Raw genomic sequence first — 13,687 nt, 5'->3', positions numbered from 1 at the left:
TTCAGGATCCCAGATGCCGTCGATGAAATATTGCAGCGACAGGATTTCTCTTGTTTCTGTCGGGCACTCCGAAAAGGCGTGATGTGACAGCCTTTCAACATCCGTGGCGAGCTCCTGAAGTGTTTCGGTGGGCTTCTGCTGACGGGATTTTAGTTGAAGCCTGTTGTAGTCTTTCAAACACTTCTCGCCGAAGCGCAGCTCCAAGGCGCCGGACAGAGCTTCGAAATCTAGCCTTTGATTTTCGGGAAGCGTCTGCAGGATATCCGCTGCGTCTGCTCTCAGAGAAGCAGCAAGATGACAGGCCTTAGCTTGGGAGTCCCATCCATTCGCGTCCGCAACGATAGAAAATTGTGTTTTATACACTTGCCAGGATGTCTTCCCATCATATGTGGATAACTTCAGAGATGGACGAGCAGGCATCGATAAGAATTTAAAACCCTCAGAATTGCTTCCTTCTATCGCTATGCTCTTCTTTAAAGTGTCAACTTCCTTTGCAACAGCAGCAGAAACCCTTTCCTCAATTTGTTGTTGGACGGCAGAAACTCTTTTTTCAATTTGTTGCTCTACCGCAGAAACTCTTTCTTGAATTTCTCCAACATTGTCTTCAACTGTGTCCATTCTTCCTTCCATAGCTTGGAATTTGTTTTCTATTATGCAAGTAATTTCTCTCTTCAATTACTCTTGACCTACTTTCATTTCCTCCTTAATGGATTCCTGGCCCAATTTCATTTCTCCTCTAACGGATTCCTGGCCCAACTTCATTTCTTCTTTAACACTTTCATTTCTTCTTTAAATGTAGCAAAGGCTACCATGAATTGTTTTAACTGTTCTTCCATCGCTCTTGTGATTGGCATTCAATATTCCACTTCTGACACCAAAAATTGTTGCGAGCGTACGGGTTCGTTATGAAATGAATGCACAAGTCTGATGAAAAATGAACAAAAATTTAGTATTATCACAACAAAAATGCTTAAATTTTCTCAAATTATCATGCAGTATTACAATATCTCACAGTAGTTATCTTTTAACTACTCAAATGTACAATAGAACGTAATTCAAAACAGCTAAAGAACGCTAATCCGCGAATTCGCTATAATCAACAACAGCAGTTTTCTAAACAACAACAAACTAAGCAACTACTATGAACTGAGATGTTTTCCTCCTTTTATAAGATTTTAAAATCATGCGCTAGAATTTTCCAGTACTTTCTCGAAATAAGAGATATTTATTTATTTAATGCACGCGCTCTTGCATTTTCAATTTTCCGGCTTAGCTTTCTTTTAATATTCGTCACGCGTTCCACTGCGCGAGAAATAAAACCATTTAATTTATAATTGAACTAACATTAGCTTTTTAAATACCAAATTCGTAACAATATATAAAGCATCTGCCACATATATACTGTACAGAACATTGTCAAACAACATCTTTCTGTAATTTTGTTAATTTAGACTTAGTAGCAAAAAACTCGTCGATCCTAGAGGAACGGTCGCAAAAGAAACAGCTGGCACTAGCAGTGCATGTGTGTTTGCACCTTTTGTTGTGAAAGGGTTAATAAAAAAAATAAGATACTTATGTATTATATCACCAGTTATGAATGTTGTGCCAGTGTTCCTGTGGAATTGTGACGAAAAACTCATGCCTGTGTATTTAATGAACAATCAGTGTTCGAACCATTCTGTTTTTCTGCTTTATAAAAAGGCTTTTGTCAATTTCTGTTGTTTTGTTAGGCCCTCCAATTTTACTGAAAGTTCTGTTTAGAACTCTGGAGATAATTCTTTCAATATATTACTGTTTTGTCAGCCATATTTATTTATTTAACCATATCTTGCCCATTAATGCACAGACTTTTTTTTTTCAGTTTAAGATCCCAAAACTTTTAAAATATTCCACTGCTTGCTGTTTTGTAGAAGGCAAGTCCGGAAGTGTAAAATTGTTTTTTCAAGGTGCAAAAAGTACAATAATAACAGTTCATTTATATCCTATTTCTAAAAATAAATAAATAAATAAAAAATAAATACTGCTTCAAAAGAAAGCACAGGTATTATAATGAGTTAGATAATTCTTTCAAAATATTACTGTTTTGTCAGCCATATTTATTTATTTAACCATATCTTGCCCATTAATGCACAGACTTTTTTTTTTTTTTTTTTTTTTTCAGTTTAAGATCCCATGACTTTTAAAATATTCCACTGCTTGCTGTTTTGTAGAAGACAAGTCCCGAAGTGTAAAATTTTTTTTCAAGGTGCAAAAAGTACAATAATAACAGTTCATTTATATCCTCATTTCTAAAAAAAAAAAATAAAAAATAAATAAAATAAATAAAAACTGCTTCAAAATACCTGCGAGCACAGGTATTATAATGAGTTTTGGTAAAAGTATATTTATAGGTACCGCTTGGCGAAAATTGGCGGTACATGGATACTGAATTTGTGCAATTCTTTGTACACATTGACCTATTTTCACTTTTAAAAAAATCACAGGATTGCACAAACTAGGCATTGCACACTCCCTTGACTTTATCCACGTACAGTCAAAAGTCTTTAATCTGGACTCGTCGGGACTTCAACGATTCCGGATTATAGATCATCAGTTTAAATCTGGTAAGATGGCATGCAGAAATTATAAAATTAAAAATATGAAACCGTAATTTATGAAATAAAGAACAATTATGATCTAAAGGGTATCAAAATTTACAAAAAAAAAAAAGCTTAATAATTATTTGTTTACTTTATTAAACATTTCTTTCAATGTAAGTTGTTTAAGTTGCTTCGTTTTATGTGATAATACTTTCTCTTTAATTCTAGAAACAGACATAATTTCTTGTTCAGTTACAAAGTTCCGCTGTTCAAATCCTATAACTGCTGTGTCGAGAATACCGACTAATTTTTCAATCGAAATTTTTTCCTTTTCAATAACCTCTCAGTCACTTTCTTCACTATCAGAAGTGAATTATAATGACGAGAAATTTGATTAAATCATATCAAAGACGGAGTACATCGAGATGAAATACAACATATAGTAAGGAATTAAAAGCCAAATAAAATAAAAACATCTGCTCTGAAGATATGGATAGTGCTGACAGATCAACTTCCAGTTCATTGCGTGCCGCGACGTCCCCCCGCCCTGCAGTGCAGCGTGAAATTGATAAACAGAATTTGGAATGGTTAGAGAAACAAAGGATATGCCTTTATCCATTTTTTGCAGCAATTCCACTTTTTGTTTGATGGACATCGAAACATACTTTCGCTTTGTAGATCCTTTGGCAGCTCCAGCATCGGAAATTCTATTTGACATAATCGAAAGTTCAAGCTTACTTTTATAAAATTGCTCTAACAGTCAATAAGCCGAATCCAATTCGAAGATTAAGGAACAACGCAATTTGCAACATTAACTGAAATAGATAATTTTAGCTTAGCTTATACCATCCGCTATACATTAAACGTGCATGCGCAAAAAGTTTGTAACTTTGAGGTCCGGATTATAGATCATTCCGAATTATGGGTGTCTGGATTAACGACTTTTGACTGTATATGTTGACCTATTTTCACTTAACATCATTGAATTGCACAAACTTGGTATTGCGCACTACCATGAGGTCCATCTACACATCAATATATTTTCACTTATAAAGTCAAAGGAGCATCCAGTTCTAGGTAAAATGATATTTGTGGAACATTCAACTACTCAGGTTATCATAAATGAAACAAAAAACTTGGCGATAAGTGAAACAACTTCGTGATAATACAAGAGGTACCCTTCAGTCTACTCTAACCGTGAGTTTTTTTTTTTTTTTTTTTCTTTTTGTCACACTTATCCACAATTGGCACTAGGTTGTGCTGCCTGATTACTGTTTCATTCACTGTTAATCGGATAATACATAAATACCAAAATAATATTTACAGTTGATAATTCACAAAACATAATCTTTAACATTAAAACTTGATTCAAAAGGTATTTCAACTTTGAAAGCTGCATCATTTGTTCTGTGTTTCTTTTTTTTTTTTTTGTGTATAATGTGTTATAAAATGAAAAATTTTGAAATATTATTAAAGTATATTATCATTTAAATGAAATCTTTGAAAAAGTAGTTAGGGCATCTAAAGGCTTCAAATCTGTGTACCACTGCAAAATTTAATAATTACTGGACTTTAATTTTGAATAAATAGTGTTACGGATTTGGTATTTAAATGTTAATGTTAGTAGAATTATAAATAAAATTCTTTTATTCCCATTGCGGTGTGCAGCCTGTGACGAATATTGAAAAAAAAAAAAAAAAAAAAAAGCTAAACTGGAAAATTAAAAATACAAGAGCACGTGCATTTAACATTTAATAAATAAATATCTCTTTTCGATTTTGAGAAAGTGCCAGAACAATCTCACGCGTGATTTTTTTAAATAAAAAGGAGAAAAACTCAATTCGATTAGTTGTTGTTTTAAGGGTTTGTTTAGAAAACTGCTCTTGTTGATTGTAGTGAATTTGCGATTAGCTTTCTCTAGCTGTTTTGAATTAAGTTCTGTTGAACGTTTTAGTAGTTAAAAGATAACTACTGTGAGATATTTTAATTCTGTACGAATATCTGAGGAAATTTAAGAATTTTGTTTTATTTGTTGTGATAATAATAAATTTTGTTCATTTTTTCCATCAGACTTGTGCATTCAATTCATAGCGAACATGTGCGCACGCAACAATAGAATAGTGTAAACAAGAAGTCATATTTGATTTATAGCTCAGTATAATGGTAGTAGTATTCAAATGAAAAACAACTGGTGTACTGATTATAAATTATTATTAAATTCTTATATTGGTTTATCTGAAAATAAATTAAGCGGTTTCTTAAAAGATATGCTTTGAAATTATTTTTTGCATAGGATTTTTCATTAATTTTTTCATTAATTTCAGAATTTATTTATTTATTTATTTTTTTGTGGTAGATATTTGACAAGTAAGAAGCAAAGATTTAAAAAAAAAAAAAAAAAATATGAGTCCAACTTTCCCATTGCGTTAAAGATTTTAAATGTGTATCTTCTTTTTTGGAAGCTCTTGAAGAGTTCCCCCCCACAACTGTTTTGACCTAGAGAATACTGAAAATTCTAGAATAATTAAAGGTATTCTTTTAATAATAATGGTAGTTTAAATCCCCTTCTCTCAAATTACAATTGTGATTTCCTGATCAATCATTTGGTTCTGTTATTTTCAAATTCTTATTTTCATTATTACTTGAAAGAAAAGCAGGTGTGAAATATAGCCTGAAATAGTAATGGTAGTCTAATAATACCGTATTTGACGGCATATAAGACACACCCTTATTTAGACGGCCACACACAAGGAAAAAAAAGTTTCAATAATGTGGTTTCTTTTAGTTCTCACATTTCGTAAAAGCCAAATAAACAATTATTGAATGCAATTACCTTCACATATAAGACGCAGGTAACTTTTTTGAGACCAAATTTAGGGGAAAAAGTGTGTCTTATATGCCGTCAAATGCGGTACTTGCAAAATGCATCTGCATTTAGAAGTTTAATCATGATAATTTTAGCAAATTCTTTCACTTTCAGTAATTTCTTTCATTGAAATAATTAATGGCAAATTCTGTATTGTAAAAATCCAAATTGTAAAAATCCATCTTCGTTCATTTCTCAAAAACTTGCACAGAAAATGCCTCTAGATCAAAATGTGTTAAATCACAATATTTGGATCTCTTCATAATGTAAAGTTGCTTAACTTTGGCTTGCAAGCACACATTTTGACTTGTCTTAGCTTATGAAATAATACTAAAATTCCAATTACTGCATGTTTGCTCGATTGAAACAGCACAGTAATAATATTCATTTATAAGTACAAGTTTAGTGACTGTAGGCAAAATATTTATCTAGCAGTAGTTATAAAAATGATATTTAATAGAATATAGTAGCTTGCTTCAGTATTGTGTGAGGAAACCTGTTTCAGTAATTTCCAGATGTTATTGTCAAAGATCATCAAAGCCATCCACATATCATTGTTAATATTTGAGAGGTTGCACAAATTTCAAATCTTAGAATATTCCCAATCTTGGAATGTAATATGCTATGAAGAAAGTTACCTATTAGTTACATCTTTGCAAGTTTGCAATCCTGGTAATTATAATACATATTTTCTGTATGATCATACATTCTGTATGATCATTTGCAGAAGGGAATTTTATAATTTCAGCTATTGTTTGAAAAAAGAACTAAAATATATAACAGTTTTGAAGAAATCGCTAGGGGCAGCAGGCACCTGTTTCATTGATGAACCAAGTTAAATAGATGATTTTCTGTCCAAGTTTGTTGTCTGCTGCTTAAAAAAACCCAGTATAATTTCCTTTGTCCACCTGAAAATTTCATCCTTTTAGGAACATATTCAGTGGACTGAAGATGGGAAAATATGTGACAAGATATCTCTCATTGAAATGCTTTTAGCTGCTGGTTTTATGACCTTAGTAGCATGATGAGGTGCTCTTTTGTGCATAATGGTGATATTTTAAAAATGTTACCAGGACTTTTGGCATTAATTGCACATTACAATCCCTTAGATTAGGGGTCTTCAACCAGTGGCCCATGGACCATGAGTGGCCTGCTGAAGGCAATTTAGTGGCCCCACATTTCAATTTGAAGAAAAATTGAAGAATTAAAAAAAATTTTGATTTCAAGAAAAATTGCCTTGTCAGTTTTTTGTCATAAAAATTACTTTCTCTTATTCTTGATATTTAAAACATTTTATTGACATGCCTGATATTATTTGAGATAAAACTTCCTAAAAATGATGAGTTTTTCAAAAATTTCACTTTTTGTAATTTGAAAAATTTTAAATTTGACTACGCATAAAATCTCAGTTCCATCAAAAGTTCATTCGGTACTTACGTATTATTGCAACCAGGTTGGCGCGATTTGTAAGTTTGAGTAAAAAAGTATGAATAGAAACAAAATGTACATTTATTAATTACAGATAATTTTTAATACAGTTTTTTATATTATTTTGTTTTAAAATATAAAATAGCAATTAAACCCTTCCGGTTTCGAATTTGAATAAGTTGCAGAATTATTTTTCGGTGGAAATCTTTTGGCTATTGCTTTTAGCGCTGATTGAAAACCGTCTTTGCCGTTAACAGCTTGAGCTTGGCACCATATAAATTCGATAAGGTATGAGTCAAGATGATGACGGTATGAGTAAAGATGATTTTTACAAGTACGTTCGTTTGGTATAATTCCATATCCCTGCAACAATTAAACAGCATCTTTTTCACTCGCAGGCAGATCCCAAATACCCATAGTTAAAGTATTTCAGGGCATTCAATCTAACCAGTAAGAAAAATAATTTCTTTACGAAAAACTACGTATAACACGTAGGGTCGCCAAATTTGGCGATTTATGCAAATTTCGGCCTGGTTGCATTAATACGTATGCACCGTTGCATTAATACGTATACGTAAGTACCGTTCATTCCTTATCTCTGTTCTAAAAGTGGTTAATTTCATTCGGTCTAAAGGACTTAAACACAAGCAATATCAACAGTTCTTGAGTGATTTGGAAGCTGAATATGGTGACGTTGTGTTAACACGGAGGTACTTTCGTTGAGTCAAGGAAAGATGCTTCGGCAACTATTTCCTTTGAAGACAACAGCTCGTGGAATCTAAAGAGAAATCTATTCACAAGCTGAGTGATGAGAAATATTTGAGAGACTTTACATTTCTTGTCGATATTACAGGTCCTCTCAATAAATTGAACTACCACTTACTAGGAAAAGATCTACTTGTTCATAATCTTTATTACTTTGTCAAAGGTTTTGAGACAAAATTAGTCTTGTGGGAAAGTCAGTTGCTAAATAAGAATTCCACTCATTTCCACAATTGATGAAGAACTCTACAACATGGAATTCAAATAATTATGTACAATGCATTTCAAAGTTGAAAGAAGAATTCAAAAATAGATTTTTCGATTTTCATGAAAATGAAATGTTCATGAGAATGTTGCCATTTTCAGTACACGTTGGAAGTGTTCCACCTGAACTTCAATTAGAATTTATAGATTTATAGTGTGACTCTGCAGTAAAGAACAAGTTTCTTGAAAATCCTACATTAATTGATTTTGATTCGAAGTACGTGACTGAAGACAAGTATCTAGGAATTCATAAAAATGCACTCTTCATGTTTTCTAACTTTGGCAGTACATATGTGAACAACTTTTTAGTAAAATGAAAATCCTAAGATCAAAAACAAGAAAATGGCTCACAGACAGACATTTGGAAGAAAATTTATGAAATGCAACAACACAAATTAAACCGGATATTGAAGCTTTAATCAAGCAAAAACAATGTCGAATTTCACGTGGAAACTAAAGTAATTGCCCTCTCCCACCAGTAATATAAGTTTTTTTTTTTTTTTTAATTGTAAATGCATTTTGTAACATCGTTCCGTACAATCATCTTTATACTTTTTTTTTCATAGTTAAAAATGTTGTAAAAGATTTTAATTCGACTTCCATTTGACATTTTTTGAACCAATTTATGTATATATATGCAAATGTGTAACACCATCTCTTTGCTTAGAATCAATTATAGTCTTGGAAAACAAACCTCCCTTTTTCATATAAAATTTCTGACTACGCTATTTTTTGACAGGCATGTGGCCCGCGGCTCTTTGCGAATTTATTGATGTGGCCCTCGGGCGAGAAAGGTTGAAGACTCCTACCTTAGATATATTACCATGCAAGTATTTAACATTCCTCAGCCAAAAAAGAAAGGATAACTGCACCTTGACCTGCTTTAAGTGTATTATTTGGTGGCAGAAATCAGTAATGTGTGCATTGCACGTTTTGCATGCAGTGAATATATTTTTAATCTTGTGGGATATGTATATTTTTAATCCTGGATCTTGGCCTTCATGTTTGCTTACACTGAATGCTTTGTACAGGTATCCCTCTCATAATACGGTTTCAGTCTTGCACGACAAGAAAATTGTTGAAACCTTCACATAGCATGGCAACACAATGTCATTCTAGCACATTAATGAATATGCATAAACCCTTTTATAGCACTTTATGTATGTATACTGCCAAAAAAAAAAAAAAAAGGACAGTTCTATATCTCCCGTTCTACTGGGCAGATTGACGAACTTGTGTTTTTCATGTCTCGAAAGCGCAATTTAGGATATATAGCTAATAGCATATTTAACATATATAGCTTTATATATAGCATATGTATAGCTAATAGCATAGTTAGCATATATGCTATATTTATATATAGCATTGTTCTAGTATAGGTATTTTGACACAAAATCGAATCTTTTTCAGAAATAACATGCACATTTTTTTTCATAATTTGATTCTATAGCTGCAAATGATGACAAACTGGCAAATTTTGTAAGAATCGCACAAGTAGTTTTTAAAAAATTAGCTCTCAAAATTTTAGCTCCTCAGTGTTAATTGAATTTGGGGCTGTAGTGTAGAATTGGGTGCCCCTTGGATTAGTAACAAATATTGCTCAATTTTTGGCAATGAAACCCCATTTCTGGTTATCATGGTAGTTTTAGCTTCCTGACTTTTTTTAAGTGAAAATAGATTGGTGTGTACATGGACAAAGTTAAGGAAGTGCACAGTGTCTAGTTTGTGCTATTCTTTGATGTTCTTTTAAGTGAAAATAGATCGATGTGTACATGGACACTGAGTTTGTGCAATTCTTTGACTTCTTATTTTGATTTTGTGTAGCGGTTATCTTGAAATTGTGCCTTCCTGGCACCAATCTTGGCATCAAAAAAGAATCGCCAACAAAACAAGGAGCACCCAATTGTAATCTTTTACCGAATTAGGTATATATTTATTCATCTCTCGTTTTTCATTAACTTAATTCATACTTCCTTTCACATTTCGTAATTTAGATTCATTCCAAAAAAAAAAAAAAAAATCTGCGCATTTTTTATGATTTATTTTTAAAACTTGTATTTTTCAATAATTTTATAAATTTTTTGAAAAAAATTTTGAATTATAAGCTATAAAATTTTTACCATCATCTTAAAGTAGATGTATTTCTAAGCATAGCTGCAAAAAATTAAAATTTAGTCAAAATTTCTGAAGATAGATGTGAATTTATATACTGGCACAGTTTGTTGAAAACGATAATAAAACATCAAATGTGGTTTAGGCACTTTGTTAAAATTATTTGAAAGTAGGAATGATGTGACTTTTGAAAAGGAAAATAAGTTGCCATATATTAAGAAGTTCCACAAGTGAATGCATGTGCATTGGGAGGATGTGTCTCCAGATACGTTAAAAAATGCTTGGCATAATTTATGGCCACCTACCATATTTCATGGTAAGAATGATGAAGATGATAGCCATAAATTTGAAGGTTTTCGGACATTGCAAACTAAAGGTGAAATTTTCCAGTTATTGGATTTTGTAAAGAAATGTGGAGAAGCGGTAATAAATGAAGATGATGTAACAGGAATTTTCATTGCGATGACAATGTTCCAATCAATTAACAGACAATTTTCCTTTTGAGCAAATATTTCTGCAATTTTGTTTATTTAATGTTTTCTTCAGCATTTCTCAATGTATCAACGACTGCTTGACACCTCACGTGACAAGGTGGCCATGTCCTCCCAACATCTGCAATCCTGACTGTGGTCTGAGTCATGTATACAGGGGTGAGTGTCGCTACTATTTTATCACTGACAATCACAAAGCAAGAGTCTGGAAGCAGGTCCAGTTCTGCTGCAACTGTTTAGTGACATAATGCTCAACAATGCAGCACTGTAGATACCCAAATCCTCTGTGGTTCATATCATGGGGACAATAATAGCAGAGATAAGATAGTGCATGGGTGAAGTCTGCAACTAATTGCATAACCCTACTTTCAGCAGTTATAAAATGTTGTTTCTACCCTTACCAGAGATTACAGTCATCAGTATTACAAGCCCAGCAAAGTATCCACATGCTTCTTTGGTCACCAAGTATCTCCATATCTTTAACTGTTCTAGCATATGTGGGACATGATAGCCCATCATTTGCTTGATTTGCCTCATCTCAGTCCGTGAAACTAGTGTGGAGAAAGGTTGAAAACATATATCATCTGTTCGTCGGGAAACTATCTGTAGACTGATGGCATCTGTACCTCAAGGAGTTATTTCTTGTATCACAAGAAGTATTGTACCTCAAGAGTTGGTCCTACTTCTTAATGATCACCCTGTATATTTGATCATTGTATTGCATTATTGTTTTGAAATTTAAGTAAGTTATATATGTATGTATTTTCTATCAGTCTACCAATTTTCATCACATTCTACTTACTCTTTCATTGTGTTGCATCTTCTTTGTCAGGATGTGTATATCAAAGATTTAATCTTTTCTGTATGTGCATGTCTCTCATTAGCTCCAGAAGTAACTTGATACAAAAATGCTGTAATTTTGAGTGTTAGTGTAAGTACCTGACATTTTAAATATTAGTATAAATCATAACGTAAATATTTATGGTGAATATTAGTGTAATGCTTGATATTTTAAATATATAATTTTCATTTATAATTGACTATTACAGTACAAAGTCCGAAATCAGGATATCCAATATCCAGAATGATCTAAAATCTGGACCTCAAAACCATCAACAACATTTTTTTCACCAACAGCTTTACGCATGCACATTTGATTTCCCTCTCCGTGCATAATAAAACATCTGGAAAGTCACTTCGAAACTAAATAAAATACCTTGTTATTGAAGAAACAATCATTTTAGCATAAATTTGTACGATTAGTAATTTCGCTCCGTTGCTGCTTATCGGCTTTGGCACACATCTCAAACCGAAACATTCCACATATATACATCGTTGATCTGACGTTAACCTGGCGAATCATTATTTAATATACAATACAAAGTCCATAATCCGGACATTCATTATCCGAAATGATCTATAATCCGAACCTCAAACCCACACACTTACACATGCGCGTTTCATGCGCGCGTCCACTACACATGCGCGTAAAGCCAGTAAAGCGTTTACCCATGCGCACTTCCGATAGTGAAGAAAGTAACAGAGAATGTTATTGAAAACGAAAAAATTTCGATTCACAAGTTAGTCAGTAGTTTCGACACAGCAATTACAGGACTGGAGCAGTAGAACTTTGTAACTGAACAAGAAATTATGTCTGTTTATAGAATTAAAGAGAAAGTATTAGCACAAAAAACAAAGCCACTTAAACAACTTACATTGATAGAAATGTTTACTAAAGTAAACAAATAAATACTAAGCTTTTTCTTTTTGTAAATTTTGATACTCTTTAGATCATAATTGCTCTTTATTTCATAAATTACGGTTTCATATTTTTAATTGTATAATTTCTGCATGCCGCCTTGCCAGATTTAAATTGATGATCTATAATCCGGAAAAAACCCTAATCGGGGAATCGCCGAAGTCCCGACGAGTTCAGATTAAGGACTTTGTACTATACTTTCCTTTCATCACCACATCTTTATCAACACATGACAACTTGAGTAATGACTTGATGAGAATTAAAGAGAAAGTATTAGTACAAAAAGCAAAGCAACTTAAACAACTTACATTAAAGAAATGTTTAATAAGGTAAATGAATAAATATTAAGGTTTTTTTTGTAAGTTTTGATATCATTTCGTTTAGATCATAAATACTTCATTATTTCATAAATCACGTTTTGATATTTTAAATTTTTTAATTTCTGCATGCCATCTTACTAGATTTAAACTGCTGATCTAATATCCGAAATCGCTCACGAGTCCAGATTTCAGACTTTGTACTGTATTAGTTTAATGCTCGATATTTTTTTTATATTTTATTTTCATTTATAATTGATTATTTTTCTTTTCTTATAGATGTAAATATTTAGTTTAAATTGTGTTCACCATGAAGATAATTGGATTCCGAAAATCTCGCACAATTAAAATATGTCTCATTATTCTTTTTCTCATTTTACTTGTGACATTTTTCATACCCAAGCCAAAAGGAAAGGAATCATCAAATGGATCTGTTTTAGCAAGTAAAGTGAGTCTTTTCATTATTTATGATTAAACATTTTGGATATTTTCCATTGTAGGATACAAACAGGATGTGCAAAATAGTTTTCTCTAGATACATGAATACATACAACTTCATATTTCTAGCAATAAAGCATATGTTTACCATCACCTTATACAGTTTTTCTTGACAATGCTAATAAAAAGAACCCTTTTATGAGAGATAAGGACAATCAGCACTCATTTTTAAAACAAGAATACTATTATAAGATTGGGAGCAACATAATTTAAAAGTGACCAATAGACATTGATGCATATCGAAAATTGTTGCAGCGTATAGTATGCAGTATAATAGAAAAAATCCAATATTTTGTATTCTCATACTAAAAAATAAAAAATTGGTTCTTATAAATGCTTTATAAAATAAATTTTCATTTTATCAGTTTTTATCTTTCATTTGACATTTAAATTGGGTTAAGGGTAAGAAAACAATAAAAAAAATCCTAAGGTGCTTGGGTATTGTCAATAATCTATTAGCAACTTTTGATGGTGATATATATTTTTAATGAACTGTAAACAGGTTTTTTATATTTTTTATGAGCATAGCAATTGCATTCAGTAACAGGGAGGCAAGTGATGTCTCTCTAGCTAATTCCCAATTGTTATTTTAACCTTTTGTCAATAACTAT

The 13,687-nt window shown here is 32.1% G+C and overlaps 1 protein-coding gene across 2 annotated transcripts in view; it reads left to right on the top strand.

Annotated features, from left to right (window-relative positions):
- Pgant7 (N-acetylgalactosaminyltransferase 7) overlaps nucleotides 1–13,687 on the top strand; it is a 154,905-nt gene that overhangs the window by 4,313 nt on the left and 136,905 nt on the right. Inside the window, exon 2 of one of the 2 annotated variants that reach the window (XM_085818677.1) lies at nucleotides 12,858–13,026. The exons of the other annotated variant lie outside the window; for it this stretch is intronic. Within the exon in view, the coding sequence (XP_085674803.1) occupies nucleotides 12,889–13,026 (138 nt within the window). The 5' untranslated portion in view covers nucleotides 12,858–12,888. The remainder of the gene's footprint in view (nucleotides 1–12,857; nucleotides 13,027–13,687) is intronic. 2 annotated transcript variants of the gene reach the window in all.

The sequence above is a fragment of the Stegodyphus dumicola genome, chromosome 6, assembly GCF_044657685.1.
Source record: "Stegodyphus dumicola isolate Sdum_Otavi_A_Nest chromosome 6, ASM4465768v1".
In the NCBI taxonomy this organism is placed as follows: domain Eukaryota; kingdom Metazoa; phylum Arthropoda; class Arachnida; order Araneae; family Eresidae; genus Stegodyphus; species Stegodyphus dumicola.
Note: the sequence above shows the minus strand (reverse complement) of the source record. Positions and strands in the feature narration are given on the sequence as shown.